Source organism: Mobula birostris, chromosome 2, assembly GCF_030028105.1.
Source record: "Mobula birostris isolate sMobBir1 chromosome 2, sMobBir1.hap1, whole genome shotgun sequence".
NCBI lineage: Eukaryota > Metazoa > Chordata > Chondrichthyes > Myliobatiformes > Myliobatidae > Mobula > Mobula birostris.
Window position 1 is genome coordinate 101,606,356 of NC_092371.1, and position 12,655 is coordinate 101,619,010.

General features: G+C 45.2%; 1 protein-coding gene across 1 annotated transcript in view; it reads left to right on the plus strand.

Moving 5' to 3' along the window:
• The window catches only part of me1 (malic enzyme 1, NADP(+)-dependent, cytosolic), a 495,261-nt gene that overhangs the window by 438,814 nt on the left and 43,792 nt on the right, over nt 1-12,655 (plus strand). The window contains exon 11 of the mRNA XM_072245832.1: nt 557-699. Coding sequence (XP_072101933.1) covers nt 557-699 — 143 coding nt within the window. The remainder of the gene's footprint in view (nt 1-556; nt 700-12,655) is intronic.

A 12,655-nucleotide genomic window follows, 5' to 3' on the forward strand; every position in this document is an offset into this window, starting at 1 on the left:
AATAACCAGTTAACCTACCCGATATGTCTTTGGCCTGTGGGAAGAAACTAGAATACCTGGGGAAAATCTAGGCATTCCATAGAGACTCCTTACAGATGTCGCCAGAATGGAACTCTGAACTCATCGTGGTCGCTGACACAATTACAGCTTGGGGCGTTCAGAGTTCAATCCTGGCGCCGTTCTGTAAGATGTCGGTGCATGGGTTTTCCCCAGGTGCTGTGGTTTCCTCCCGCTATCCAAAGATGTACTGAGTAGGTTAATTGGTCATTGTAAATTGTCCTGTGAATAGGTTAGGGTTGATGGGGATTGTCGGGGGTTGTGCAGTATGGCTCGAAGCGCTAGAAGAGTCTACTTTGCACTGTGTTGCCGAATAAAAACTAAATCAGTTCTTTGCCCCGACCTGTAATAATGTTTCTCTAACCACTATGCTACCATGGCACAATTTACTCACATGACGGAGCTATGTAACAATAACACATTATTCTGTGCTGTGTGGTCGACACTCAGGGTGAATTGAGATCCTCTGCATTGATTCTGTTTGTCTTTTCTCTTCCAGGTGCTTCGGCCATTGCGGGTGCATTTACTGAGCAGATCATCAAAGACATGGCAAGCTTCAACAAGCATCCAATCATATTTGCTCTGAGCAATCCAACCAGCAAAGCAGAGTGCACCGCCGAGCAGTGCTATCACCTGACTGAGGTACTGTATCTCGTTTCTCAGGGCAGCCTGGTGTTTGAAGCTCATTAATGGTTAGACCATAAGACACAGGAGCAGAATCAGGCCACTCGGCCCATCATGTCTGCTCTGTCATTCCACCATGGCTGATTTATTTTCCTTCTCAACTCCATTCTCCTGTCTTCTCCTTGTAACCTTTGACGCCCCGACTAACCAAGAACCTATCAACCTCTGCTTTAAATATACTCAATGACTTGGTCTCCACTGCTGTCATTGGCAATGAATTTCACAGATTCAACACCCTAGCTAAGGAAATTCCTCCTCATCTCTGTTCTAAATGGATTCCCTTCTAGTATGAGGCTTCTAGTCTAGGCTCCACCACTACTGGAAACATCCTCTGCACATCTGCTGTACTGCCTTTCAATATTCGATGGGTTTCAATGAGGTTGATGTATGAGGGGTTCGGAGGCTGGGAAAGAGGCTTGTTTTGCTGTGGTTGTGTTTTGTGCTGGTTCTTACTGTTGTTGTGGCTTGAGGTTTTTTGGTGAGTATTGTGGACATGCTACATTAGTGTTGGAATGTGTGGTGACACTTGTAAGTTGCTCCCAACACAGACGACAATTTTTATGTGCTGTTTCATATGACACGGGCCACCATGATCTATCACCACGATTGTTCTTGGCAAATTCCACAGAAGTGGTTTGCCATTGCCTTCAGTTGGCCATTGTCTTTACCCTGGCCATTATCACTACTCTTCAGAGATTGCCTGTCTGACGAAAGTGGTCACATAACCAGGACTTGTGATATACACCAGCTGCTCATACGACCATCCATCACCTGCTCCCATGCTTCACATGACCCTGATTGGTGGGATGGGGGGGGGGACTAAGCAGGTGCTTCACCTTGCACAAGGGTGACCTGCAGGCCATCGGAGGGAAGGAGCGCCTTACACCTCCTTTGATAGAGACGTATCTCCACCCCGCCACCCTATGCTGCAATATACATGTAATAAATTACTCTGAATTACACTGATAACACAACAATATCTTGGGTAATTGGTAACTGTGCAATCATGGTATCTTTGAAGATAACCTTGCCTGAGTGTAACAAATGACCTCATAAACACAAGAGATTCTGCAGATGCTGGAAATCCAGAGCAACACACTCAAAACGCTGGAGGAACTCAGCAGGTCAGGCAGTGTCTATGTTGAGAAGTAAACAGTCAATATTTTGAGCCAAGACCCTTCCCCAGGACTCATTGAAAGGTACATTTAATGTCAGAGAAGTGTATACAATATACATCCTGAAACTCTTCTTCTTTGCACACATCCACGAAAACAGAGGAGTGCCTCAAAGAGTGAATGACAGTTAAATGTTAGAACCCTAAAGCCCCCCAGCTCCCCACCCACACATAAGCAGCAGCAGAGCAATGACACCCCCTCCCCCACCAGCAAAAAAGCATTGTTGCCCCTCATCGAGCACTCAAATGTGCAGCAAAGCATCGGTAAAGACACAGACTTGCAGTACCCCAATGACTACTCGTTCATTCGGTAATTCGACATACCACAGGCTCTCTCTCCCTAATAAGGGAAAAAGAGATGTTCCCGTTTCGCAGCGAGGGGGGAGACATAACAAACAACTCGCTGATTTATGATGTTAAAAGTCAGTTGTGTCGCTTTTTCTGAGCTCTGTGCCCAAAGAACTTGGGTCTCTGGGCACACAGCCAGCAGCCAGCTTGCTTCTTTCGACCTGCTGTGTACTCCCACATCAGGCGGTGGCACCGACCTTGAATCCGCCCACCTCCAGAGCCACGAAATCCCGGAACCCTGACGGCACGCTAGTCTTCTAGGCTGTGTCCTTGGCATATCGAACAGCGGTCAGTCGTGAGACCCCGGGAGCGGGCCCCATTCCCTTAAAGAACTGAAGTCAGTGCATAACTCCAGGTCAGGGTTTTTAAAAGAACCCTGAAAGGGAAAAACAGAGATATTAAAGATAGGAATAGAGCTGTTTCTGAAAATATAAGCAAAAGAGTCACTGTTAGGCGTCATCTTTCTCTTAAGCTCTTCCTCCTGGGTTCATAATCATAATCATGATTGTACTGTCAAACAAAATACAATGGAAGCACAGCAAATTCCAGGGTAAATGTTTAACAAGAAATGTCTGAAAATTCTTCTTTTATATTTCCATTCACGACTAAATTGATTAACAAGATAGAATTAATGGAACAGATTCCCATAAATGATTTGAACGTAGAACATTACAGCACTAGGCTGTGCTGACCTACTCTAAAATCAATCTAAGCCTTCTCTCCTACGTTGTCCTCCAATTTTTGTATCACCTGTCATCATTCGTTAATGGATTTCACTTAGGAGTTTCGGAGTCAGCGGGTAAAATAAACTTTTGGAAAAAAGAAGCATTGAGGTTGAAGTGACTTTTGACAGCATTAATTTGTTACCCATTGAGTGAGTCATTGAGGACAGTGAGGGGCTCCTCACTCCACCATATCTGTGCTGACATGTATGCCCATTCACTCTAGTCCTGTTTGCTTGCTTTTGGTTTCCACCTTTCTGTAGCCTGCTAATTTAAATGTCTCTCTGAATGCCTCTTAAACATAATCATTCTATCTGATTATATCAGTGCATTCCAGATAATGAATACATATAGATGAAAAAAGCACCTTACCCTTCAGTTTCCTTTTAAAACTCTTTCCACTTGCCTAAAATCTATTTATTATTTTTAGAGATACAGAATGGTAACAGGGCCCAATGAGACAGTGCCACATAATTATACCCATGTGACCAATTATCCCCTCTTCCTTCCCTTTCTCCTATGGTCCACTGTTCTCATAATCTTATAAACCTCTATTAGATCTCCCATCAGTCTCCTCCGCTCCAAAGAATAACGGCCTCTCATAGCACATGCCCTCTAATCCAGGTAACATCCTGTTTATAGACTTCAATATTTTTCTTTAATCTCGATAAACAATATGGCAACAGGTAAACTTTTACAATGGAACCAGTCTAAAGAGTTACAGATATACTTAGCAGTGTACAATCAGTTGCAGAGGTGGGCAGAGAAGTGGCAGCTGGAGTTTAATCTGGACGAATGTGAAGTGTTGCACCTTGGTTGGGCAAATGTAACGAGCCAGTACACTGTTAAGGACAAGATCTTTAACAGTGTTGATGAGCAGAGGGATCTTAGCATCCAAGTTCATAGCTCCCTGAGAGATTATGAGAGCCATAGACAGTGTGGTTTCCCCATACCAGAGGGCATGCATTTAAGGTGAGAGGGAGTAATTTCAAAGGAGATGTGAGGGACAAATTTTTTTTATACAGGGAGTGGTGGGTGACTGGAATGTGCTGGTGGTGGTAAAAGCAAATACATTAGACACTTCAAGAAATGTTAAGATGGTCACATAATGTGAGGGAAATGGAAGGATATGGACATTGTGTAAGCAGATGGGATTAGTTTAGTTGCCCTTTCGACTACTCATTTAATTGGATCAGCACAACATTGTGGGCTGAAGAGCATGTCCTTTGCTCTACTGGTCTATGCTCTATGTTTTAAAACTAATGTGTCATCATCGTAGAACCAACATTTAAATGTCGCTAACTTTCCCATTTGTAACAGATATACTTCTAATTCTATCATTCTCGCTTCCTGCTTACGTGTACATTTGAATTCGATTGCCGATGAGTGTGTGATCTTAGCTGACATTTGGGTTACATTTCTCAGAAATACTGTATTGTTCTACAAGCTGCTGATCGAACAAAAATGTTACACCAAGGACATTGAGACAGAGAGTTCTCTTGATTTCTATGGCCAGCTCAGTTACCAACAAAGACAATCAGATCGATTTTATTTTGGATATCCCAATATTGCGAGGCAGAAAACTGAAAGCTTGAAAGCACATACCACCAAGCTCAAAGGCAAACTGTTGAGTGTAAAATAATGATCTGGGAATCAAAACAGGTTTGTTATTACAGACAAATGTTGTGAAATCTGTTGTTTTACAGCAGCAGTACCTTGTAATATATAAAAATAATAACCATAACTTAAGATAACAAGAAGAAATGTCTTTATTTATTGAGGTACAGTGCAGAATAAGCCCTTCTGGCCCTTTAAGGTGCACTGCCAGCAACCCCCGATTTAACCGTAGCCCAATTACGGGACCATTTACCATGACCAATTAACCTACCAACTTGTACTTCTTTGGACTGTGAGAGGAAACCAGAGCACCCAGAGGAAACCCACGTGGCCACAAGAAGAACATATTAACTCTTTACAGACAGCAGCGGGAATTGAACCCAAATCACTGGGACTGTAAAGCATTGTACTAGCTACTAATCACCAGGCCACCATTTTACTTGTTTGCATCGCCTTTTGAAGATGTCCTTAATGCTAGGGAGGTTAGTGCCCATGATGGGGCTGGCTGAGTTTACAACTCAGTGTAGCTTTTTTTCCTAATGCTATGCAGTGGCCCCTCTGTATCAGACACTGATGAAGCCAAGTAGAATGCTCTCCATGGTTCATCTGTAGCGATTTGCTCGGGTCACTCTTCGGTGACATACCAAATCTCCTCAAGCTCCAAATGAAATACAGTTGTTGTTGTGCCTTCTTCGTAATTGCATCAACATGTTGGGCTTCAGAGATACTGATACCCAGGAACTTGAAGCTGCTCACACTTTCCACTTCTGATCCCTCGATGACGACTGGTGTGGGTTCCCCTGAGTTCCCCTTGCTGAGGTCCACAATCAATTCCTTGGTCTTATTAACATTGAGTACAAAGTTGTTGCTGCAACTCCACTCAGCCAGCCAATTTATCTGACTTTGTTTTCCTCCTCGCCGCCCTCTGAGATTCTGCCTACGATCGGCTAATTTATAGGCTGGACTTGAGCTGTGCCCAACCACACATTCATGGGTGGAGAGACAGTACAATGACCTTGTGCCTTGTACCTGCACTGCACTTTCTCTGTAACCGTAACACTTTTTTTTGTTAATGTTTAACCTTGTACTACCTCAATGCACCGTGGGGAAATGGTATACAAGTGTCTTTTTTTACACTGTACGTGTCAATAATAAATCAATTTACCAATTATATTTGAATAATAGAGTAGCTATGAACTTTGGATATTTTTAAAATGTGTTTTAAATTGAGTTAAAGTGGTTGTAAAGTAATTTGATAAGTTCTCTTATCCTAAAGAGTACTAAGTAAATTCATAAAGCACAAATTAATCAATCCTACTTATGTGCTGTTGATAATATAAAAGACACTCTTTAGTAGAGATTATATTATGCATGTTAGTGTGAGAGAATAAAAAATGTTTCTAAATATCCTTGTCCTTTGTTACCCCCTGATCCCTTACCCCTCTTTTAAAAGGTTTCTTATTCAGTTTTCCATCCCAAATCCCCACCACAACCCATCAGAAATCAGAGGTTGACTTGCTTCATGTTCCTTTCCCCTCTCCCCACACTCTCTTCTCCTTCTCCCTCCCCTCTCTTTCTCTACCTCCCTCTCCCCCTTCCTTCTCCTTGTCTCTTCCTTCTCTACCACTCCTTCTCCTTTCCCCACCACTCTCCCCACACCCCTCCCTCTTTCCCTCTCCTCTCCTTTCTCTCCCCCCAACCCTCTCCTCTCTCCTTCTCCTTCCCTTTCTCCCTTTCCCTTCCCCCTCCCTCAAAACCTCCATCTCCCCTCTTCCACTCTTCTCACCCAGTCACTCTCCCCTTCCCCTTCTCTCTTTTCCCTCTCTCCTCTCTCCCATTCACTTCTTTCTCTCCCCTCTGTTCTCACTACCCCTTCTCTCATTCCTCTCTCTCCCCTGTCTCCGCACTCCGACTCTTTCTCCCCCATCTTCCTCTCTCTCCCCACTGGCCCTCTCCCTCTCTCCCTTCTCTCTCTCCCACTCTCTCTCCCCCTACCTCCTCTCTTTCCCCACCTTCTCCCCTCCCCTTCCCCTCCACACTCTCTCCTCTCTTCCTCTCCCCTCCCGCTCCCCTCCCCTCCCTCACCCACTCTCACCCCCTCCCCTCTCCCGCTCTGCCCCTCTACACCCCTCTCCCCTTCTCCTCTTACCCTCTCTCCCCCTCCTCTCACCCCTCCCCCACCCTCTACCCTTCCCCTCTCCCCCTCCCCTCTTCCTGTCTCCCCTCCCCCATTTCCCCTCTCCCTTTTCCCCTCCCCCCTCCCCTTCCCTCCTCTCCCCCTCCCCTTCCCCTCCCCTCCCCATCTCCCCTCTCTCCTCCTCCCCTTCCCTCCTCTCCCCCTCCCTTCTCACCCGCTCTACCCCCCTCCCTTTCCCCTCCCAACCCCTCTTCCACCCTCCTCTTCCCCATCTTCCCCTTCCTCTCTTCCCCTTCTCCCTCCCCTCTTCCCCTCCCTCTCCCCCTCTCCCCCTCCCCCTCCGCTACCCCTTCCTCTCCCCCTCCCCACTCCCTCTCCCCTCTCCCCTCCCTTCCCTGTCTCTCCCCTCCCTCTCCTCCTCCCTCACTCCCTCCCCTCCCACTCTCTCCCCCTCCTTCTCCTCCTCCCTTTACTTCCCACTCTCCCCTTCTCCCCTCCACCTCTTTCCTCCCTCCTCTCTCTTCCTCCCCCTTTCTTCTCTTCTCCCCTCCTGCTCTCTCCCCCCTCTTCCTCTCCACTCCCTCCCTCCCTCCCTTCACCTCTCTTTCCCCGTCTCCCACTCCTGAGGCAGTGTGGTAGTGTAGTGGTTAGGACATTCCTTTAAAGAACAAGCTGTAATATCGGGGTTCGGTTCCCGCCGCTGTCTATGGTGAGTTTGTACCTTCTCTCCATGACCATGTTGGCTTTCTCCAGGTGCTCTGTTTTCCTCCCACATTTTAAAGACGCACTGTTAGAGTTAATGCATTGGGGGGTTGCTATGTTGCCCCTGGAAACATGGCAACTTGTGCGGGCCATTCAGCAGAAACATTGCCAGTTTGATTTGACACAAACAAAGCATTTCACTCAATACTTCAAAGTAAACGTGACAAATAAAGTTAATCCAGTCTTTCACTCCTGCATCCCTCAAGCTGTGACCTGCATATCTGGCATCCAGTCCTACCAAGGTCCAAGCCTTTGTTCTATCAAGGTCCAAGGCCCTGCCGCAGAACAGAACTGCATCATGCTTCAGTAACTTCCAGTTGGATGGGATCACCACTCGTAGCAGAAAGTCACCAGACACTCACTGCCACTTTATTAGGTGCACCTGCATATCTGGTTGTTAGAAACAGAATCAGAATCAGGTTTATTATCACCGGCATGTGTGGTGAAATTTGTTAACTTAGCAGCAGCAGTTCAATGCAATACATGATAATATAGAAAAATAAAAATAAATAACCCAGTAAATCTATTACAGTAAGTATGTATCTATATCTATACACACACACACACACACACACACACACATATATATATGTGTGTGTGTGTGTGTGTGTGTGTGTGTGTGAATGGAATAGATTAAACGATAGTGCAAAAACAGAAATAATATATACTTTTTTAAAAAAGAGAAAAGTGAGGTAGTGTTCATGCGTTCGATGTCCATTTAGGAATCGGATGGCAGAGGGAAAGGAGCTGTTCCTGAATCACTGAGTGTGTGCCTTCAGGCTTCTGTACCTCCTTCCTGATGGTAACAATAAGAAGAGGGCATGTCCTGGGTGATGGGGGTCCTAATAATGGACATCACCTTTCTGAGGCACAACTCCTTGAAAATGTCTTGGATACTATGGAGGCTAGTACCCAAGATGGAGATGATTAACTTTACAACTTTCTGTAGCTTCTTTCTGTCCTGTGCAGTAGCACACCACTGCCCCGCCCATACTACACAATGATGCAGCCTGTCAGAATGCTCTCCACGGTACATCTTATAAAAGCTTTTGAGTGTTTTAAGTGACAAACTGAATCTCTTCAAATTCTTAATGAAATAAACCTGCTGGCTTGCCTTCATTATAGCACATCCATATGTTGAGACCAGGTTAGATCCTCAGAGATCTTGACACCCAAGAACTTGAAATTGCTCACTCTCTCCACTTCTGAACCCTCTATGAGGATTGTTATGTGTTCCTTCATCTTACCCTTCCTGAAGTCCACAATCAGCTCTTTCATCTTACTGACTCCGAGTGCCAGGTTGTTGCTGTGACACCCCTCAACTAGCTGATATATCTCACTCCTGTATGTACTCTCATCTCCATTTGCAATTCTACCAACAATGGTTGCATCATCAACAAATTTATAGATGGAAATTGAGCTATACCTAGCCACACAGTCATGGGTATAGAGGGAGTAGAACAGTGGACGAAGTGCCCAACCCTGCTGTTGGAATCTACACAGAAATCACTACAATCATGCGCGCTTCGAGCAAAATTTACTGAGATTTTTAGGGTAGATGAAAAGCTTGAGGTGTACAGCCTTAAGATCAATTGCATTTTTGATAGTATATTATTTTTCAAAATATATAATTTATTTGTATTTATAAAATTAAAGGCAAGTTGGCTCTAGTCTCCCCAGCATCCATGATATCTTCAAAAGATGATGCCTCAGAAAGGCAGCATCTTTCTTTAAGGACCTCCATCGCTCAGAGCATGCCCTTTTCTCATTGCTACCATCAGGGGTGAGGTACAGGGGCCTGAAGGCACACACTCGACATTTTGGGAACAGCTTCTTCCCCTCCACCATCAGATTTCTGAATGGACAATGAACCCATGTACACTAACTCTCTATTTTTGCTCTTCTTATGGATTACTTATTTAGTTTACTGTAATTCTTTTAAAATATATTCCTTTTTGTAATTTATAGTAATTTTGTTATTATTGAATTGTAATGTACTGCCACCACAAAACATGAAATTCCACAACGTATGCCAGTGATATTAAACCTAATTCTGAATTTGATACCATATGGAATAGGCCCTGCTGGCCTAACAAGGCACTTCAGCAACCCATGTACTTAACACCGAGTCTAATCCCAGGACAATGTACCGTGATCAATGCACTGACACACACACACACACACACACACACACGTACAAACTTTCCTACAGAGGATGCCGGAATTGCACTCTGAACTCCGATGCCCTGAGCCGTAATAGCATCACGCTACCATGTTGCCCTGATAATGTGCCACATAGGAACAACAGCCCTGGCTTTGGAGAATGAGTCATCATTTTCTCTGCAGAGAATTAATGCCGTGTATCTTTTAATTATTCTCGATTTTCTTTTTTTCTTTTCCTCGTCATATCTTTATATCAGAATCAGATTAGATTTAATATTACCGGTATATGTCGTGAAACGTGTTGCTTTGCAGGAGCAGTACATTACAGTACATAGTAAAGGCGCCACGGTAGTCTAATGTTTAGTATGATGTTATTACGGTTTGGTGCACCGGAGTTTGCAGTTCAATCCTGGTGTAGGGTAATGTAATAGGTGGAAATGAACATAATTCATTGAGTTGGGGTTCACTTTAAGAGGCTGGTCTGATGTAGTTACGTGAAGTACTTTTACCGCTCTTTGAGTTCAGTGTTTGGAGTTACAGTAAAGGTATTTTTACGGTTTTTCTTATGCATAAAACACCTCCGTGACTTTTATTTACAAAAACTTACATTTGTGACCCCAATGCTCTGAGATGATTCCAGAGTTATTGAACATGTCAGCCAACGCAGTGGCTTTGAAACTGTCAGTATTTCGGGACCAAAGCTCAGCTCAGTTTGTACAAGTTGAGACCCCATTCATACCATGAGAAATCACAGCCAATGACATCAAATTTTACTATGTGGTATCTTTGCTTGGAAACTCCACAGCTGTGAGAGTGGGGAGCGTACATGAACACCCGCTTGAACATGAAAAATACTGTTCACTGAAAACTCACCTTTTACAGACTTTTGGACTATTGGAGCCAGGGCAGATCAAACAATTGCTCTCCCTGTCCGGCCTCGGTGATGCTAAGCTGTTGGAGCTAATTGACCACATGCTGTCTCCCTTGGGAAATCACCATCCTTTTTTAAAATTTTTAATGAATTCTTCATGCAGCAAATGTCTCAACAAGTTCGCAAGGTCCTCACTAATGACACGTGAAGGAGTACAGGGAGCTTGCTAAAATAGCTGATAGTCTACACGCAGTCAGGCAGCAGTACATCATTCCTCCTTTCTCTACATCAATAAGCCCGGTCAGCAAGAACACCAACATAAGGACATATCAGAGGAAAAATAATGTTGTGACTGATTGCCTCTCCTGGCCAGCCGTTGAGGCCATACACATAGGGGTTGGCTATGCCGGCATGGCAGCTGACCAAACTACTGACCCAGAGATCCAGGCTTACTGAACAGTAGCCATAGGCCTGCAGTTGGCTTCGGGGAAGGTGGGGTTTCTCTCCCATGTGATGTCTTAACTGGTCGCCCTCGTCCCATAGTGCCCGCAAACTGCTCTTGACTTCATACGTGGATTCTCACATCCTGGCTGGAAGGCGTCACAGAACTGGTTGCACTAAGGTTTGTGTGATACTGGCCTTAGAAAGGATGTGCATGATTGGATTGCAGCGTGTGTGGAGTGCCAATGGGCAAAAATTAACCATCGTGTCCAGGCACCATTGGCACTTTTGGAGGTCCCTGTGCAAAGGATTGACCATGTCAATGTGGACCTTGCTGGTCCTCTTCCCCCTCCTCTGGTTTCACGCACCTCCTTCCCATGGTAGACTGTTCCACCAGGTGGCCAGAGGTCATCTCTTTAGCATCAATGACAGCCACAGATGTGGCTCTGGCATTCATTAGATTAGATTATGAGGATGCGCAGTCCTCTTTTATTGTCAATAGGTAATACATGCATTAAGAAATGATACAATGTTCCTCCAGAATGATATCACAGAAACACAAGACAAACCAAGCTAAAAAAACTGACAAAAACCACATAATTATAACATATCGTTACAACAGTGCGAAGCAATACCATAATTTGATAAAGAACAGACCATGGGAATGGTAAAAAAAAGTCTCAAAGTCTCTCAAAAGTCCCATCATCTCACACAGACGGTAGAAGGGAGAAACTCTCCCTACCATTGAGCTTCCAGTGCCATAAACTTGCCGATGCAGCATCCTGGAAGCACCCGACCACAGTCCGACTCCGAGTCCGTCTGAAAACTTCGAGCCTCCAACCAGCCCTCCGACACCGAGCACCATCTCTGCCGAGCGCTTCAACCCCGGCCCTGGCAACAGACAGTAGGCAAAGCCGAGGAGTTGGGGGCTTCCCCTCCGGAGATTTTCGATCGCACAGTAGCAGCGGCAGCAAAGCGGGCATTTCAGAAGTTTCTCCAGATGTTCCTCTGTGCTTCTCACGTCCGTCTCCATCAAATCAGGGTTATGCACGGCCCCTAGTTAACACATACGATATCAATTCGGAGCAGCCACGCGCGCTGCGTCGCGTTGCCATCTTCTGCTCATCTGGGTTGCTCTCTTTGGCAGCCCATCTGATATTTCCTCTGACCGCAGTCCCCAATTCATATCAGTCCTCTGGACGGCAATGGCCCAGAACCTCTGTGAAAAGCTACATCACATCAGGTGCATCACCCACAGTCCAACGGCCTATTTGAATGGTTACACTGCTTTTTAAAGGCTGCTCTGAGGGCTTCCCTGATGGCTGAGTGTTGGCGTGATTGTCTCCCGTGGGTCCTGCTGGAGCTCAGAATAGCTCCAAAAGAGGACCTGAAGTTGTTTGTGGCTGAGTTGGTGTATGGGCAGCTGTTACGAGTGCCAGGTGATTTTATTCCTGAACCAGTTAGGCTCTCAATAGTGTTCCACCCTCCTCAGTAAGTTCAATTCCTTTGCACACCTATTCCTACCTCCCATCATGGAGTACAGCACTCTTACATTCTTGTTAACCTACATTCTGCCTTGTTTGTTTTTGTCCGCCGCGATACACACCAACATCCTTTTAAGTCCCTTTCCAATGGCCCGTTCTGCATTTTGCAATGGGGAGAAAAAACGTTTATCACAG